This window comes from Sinocyclocheilus anshuiensis, unplaced genomic scaffold, assembly GCF_001515605.1.
Source record: "Sinocyclocheilus anshuiensis isolate Anshui unplaced genomic scaffold, SAMN03320099.WGS_v1.1 scaffold113, whole genome shotgun sequence".
Taxonomy (NCBI): domain Eukaryota; kingdom Metazoa; phylum Chordata; class Actinopteri; order Cypriniformes; family Cyprinidae; genus Sinocyclocheilus; species Sinocyclocheilus anshuiensis.
Genome location: NW_015539827.1, coordinates 359,098 through 362,435, shown reverse-complemented (window position 1 = coordinate 362,435; position 3,338 = coordinate 359,098). Strand labels below are relative to the sequence as shown.

Sequence of the window (3,338 nt, the reverse complement as noted above, 5' to 3'; positions counted from 1 at the left end):
CTTGTCTTTCATAAAGGCCGAGGTCAGGGATCTTGGGCCTAAAAAGGTTGGTGACCACTGCTGTAGACTCTTCCTATTGGCTGAACAGCAGTTACATTTAGATATGGATGGGCAGATGGCAGATGAGACCATAGACATGGAAAATCAGTGATTGATGTCATGCCGTTTTCTTGTGAAACTCTCTGCCTTTGAAACCTACTGGGGGTGATTAACATGTCTGACAGGGTCACACACACACACACACACACACACACACACACACACACACACAGGGATGATGTATCTGTGTGTGACTGTTCTCCTGTGGCATTACGTACCCTTCAAGCATATATTGAGATGACTATTATATGACAACAGAAAATTCATTCTTGCATGACTAAGTGAGCCAGGGCACGTGTACAAATGCACATCATTTAAATGATGTAACACACATCAAGCTACACTATTGTAATGCCTCAGGTGGTGACACGTATTACTGCTGGACCACTGGACACAGCCTTACCATGCAGTTCATTGCAAAGTGGTTGTGCTGGGTCTGCAGCTCAAGCACATGCTGATGGTTGGCTCCTATCTCTGTGTAGGTTGTCAAGAACAGGCCTTTATTATGGACGATCCAATCGAACATCTGTTGAGAGGAGACATGGATTTTCTGATAAACAGTCAATATGTTAATATTAGGCATGCTAATAAGCAACTAGTTAATAGTGAGAATTGGTCCCTATAATAAAGTGTTATCTATTATGTTATGGTCCCAACCCTATGTTATATGTAAAACTATCCAGTTTTCTCCTTATTAAACTTCACATATAATTAATGTTCACACCTTCTCTGCATCCTGCTGAAAGAGTCTCAGCTGGAAGCACTGATCCAGTTTAATTTTGCGCATGTGCCAGGATTGGTGCAGATGTTGGCGTGTGGCGTGGAGTTTATCCAGAAGCGCCTGGACTTTTGGAGCTAATCCCTGGATATCTCCTCTGCCTTTTTCCCCACACTGAATTCGCTGAAGCAGGCGTTGACCCTCAGTATCTAACTCCTCCACAGGAGCTTTAGCAACTTTTTTCTTCAGGGAGGCGTGTTCCTCCATAGCACGCCGAGACCCGTCCAGGTCTGACGGCAGCTCCCGCTGGGACACCAAGTCCTGGAGTTCTTCCAGACGGGAAAGGATACGAGCTGCATTGCTCATGAAGTCTTCAAAGGCCACTCGAACTTCGATCCACTCCTCGTGGTCATAATCCAGACTGCCCTCGAAGTCTGGAGTCAGCTGGGAAGGATCAACCACTTTGGTCAAACCCTCGAGGGACACCATGATGGTCTGAAAGGATGGAAGTAGGACACTTAGGTTCATTTTCTGAATGTAGCAGGTTTTTAGATCTAATCTATTGAACATTTCTCAATTTCATTTAGTTTAACTGCATCCTAACTGAAATGGAACCCCATGGAACACTCTACATATCTACATATGCATTAACTCTGTATGTCACAGAACTAGGACTCCACATTAAAAGACTTAAAGGATTAACTCACTTTCAAATAAAAATTTCCTGATAATTTACTCACCCCCATGTCATCCAAGATGCTTACATCTTTCTTTCTTAAAGAAATTAAGGTTTTTGATGAAAACATTCCAGGATTATTCTCCTTATAGTTGACTTCCATGGCTACCAAACAGTTGAAGGTCAAAATTACAGTTTCAGTGCAGCTTCAAAGGGCTCTACCAGACGAGGAATAAGGGTCTTGTCTAGCGAAATGATCGGTCATTTTCTAAAAAAAAAAAAAGTATATGCTTTATAAACAAAAATGCGCACCTTGCACTGCATGTAATACGTAATTACGTTGAAAAGGTCACACTTGACGTAGGCGGAAGTTAGGTTCCAAAAGATTTAAACATCCAGGATACGCACACGAAGTGACCATTTTAAACGATAAACTGACACAAAGACATTTGAATATGTGTCATTGAACATACAACAACTTTTAAACGGTCCAACTTCTCCACATTTGTAAACACTGACTGAGTCGGTACTTCCGCCTATGTCAAGCTTGACCTTTTCAACGTAATTACGTGTTACGTGAAGTGATGAATGCGCATCGCAGAGCAGTGCAAGGCGCGCATTTTTGTTTATAAAGCATATACTTTTTTTTTTTTTTTTAGAAAATTACCGACCGTTTCACTAGATAAGACACTTATTCCTCGTCTGGTGTCGTGTAGAGCCCTTTGAAGCTGCATTAAAACTGTAATTTTGACCTTCAACCGTTTGGTAGCCGTTGAAGTCCACTATAAGGAGAATAATTGTGGAATGTTTTCATCAAAAACCTTAATTTCTTTTCGACTGAAGAAAGAAAGACGTAAACATCTTGGATGACATGGGGGTGAGTAAATTATTAGGAAATTTTCATTTGAAAGTGAACTAATCTTTTAACTAGCAATTGATTTTTCATTTATATATTTGTTTTGAGATTTTGAGTCTTTATATCTGGAGTGTCTCTATAACGCCCTGATTAAATTATTATAATTATAATTACTAGGGGTGTAATGGGTCTTTTGGTTCGGTACGCATGTGTAGCGAACAAACACAGTATTGTTTTAACCACTGCATGAGTAAAACTTCATTGGAAACTTACAGTTTTATACTTTTGATAAGAAACAAAGTATCATCTTACAAATTATGCCCATTTTTTCCAGGAAATTAAAACAATAAATGCCATTCTGGCACTCTTTGATGTGGCGAGACAGATCACTGTATAAACACCTTAGTTCAAATGTTCAAATGGCAGCACGCAGTGTGAGTCAGCGTGATCATCCTTTCCTCCTTACTACTAGTTTTAACATGAAATAAACATGAATGATCATGCCTCACGTAATCACTCAATCAGTGTTTCAACCGTGGAAAGACATCAACAAAACAGCTTGTAAACAAAATGTCACGTAGCATTTCATTTACCTCAGGCAAGTCATCAGTGTTCAGGTTGTTAGTTCGCTAGAGAAATTAAGTCTAGAGAAGAGCATTTCACGAAATATTACACTATATACACATTAAATTTTACTTTACCTGTTAGTAATGTCTTTAATAATACTTTGAATTAGCATTTTATTTTAATTTTAGTTTAGAAATATACATATAAAACATATCAGTATGTTCAACTTTATCCATACTTACATATTGCATATATATATATATATATATATATATATATATATATAAAAATATAGTAAAGACAGTACTATCGTTGTCAGACTCTGTTCCATGTTTTGTCTGTGTCTTGCTCCCCAGGTGTTCCTTTCCCATGTTTAATTTGTCCCAGGTGTTCCCCATGATGGTTCATGGATCCCAGGTGTG

The 3,338-nt window shown here is 38.9% G+C and overlaps 1 protein-coding gene across 1 annotated transcript in view; it reads right to left on the bottom strand.

The window, feature by feature from the left end:
* triob (trio Rho guanine nucleotide exchange factor b) overlaps positions 1 to 3,338 on the bottom strand; it is a 147,276-nt gene that overhangs the window by 91,555 nt on the left and 52,383 nt on the right. Inside the window, exons 5-6 of the mRNA XM_016480441.1 lie at positions 824 to 1,312; positions 503 to 625 (exon numbers count right to left, since the gene is read on the bottom strand). Coding sequence (XP_016335927.1) covers positions 503 to 625; positions 824 to 1,312 — 612 coding nt within the window. The remainder of the gene's footprint in view (positions 1 to 502; positions 626 to 823; positions 1,313 to 3,338) is intronic.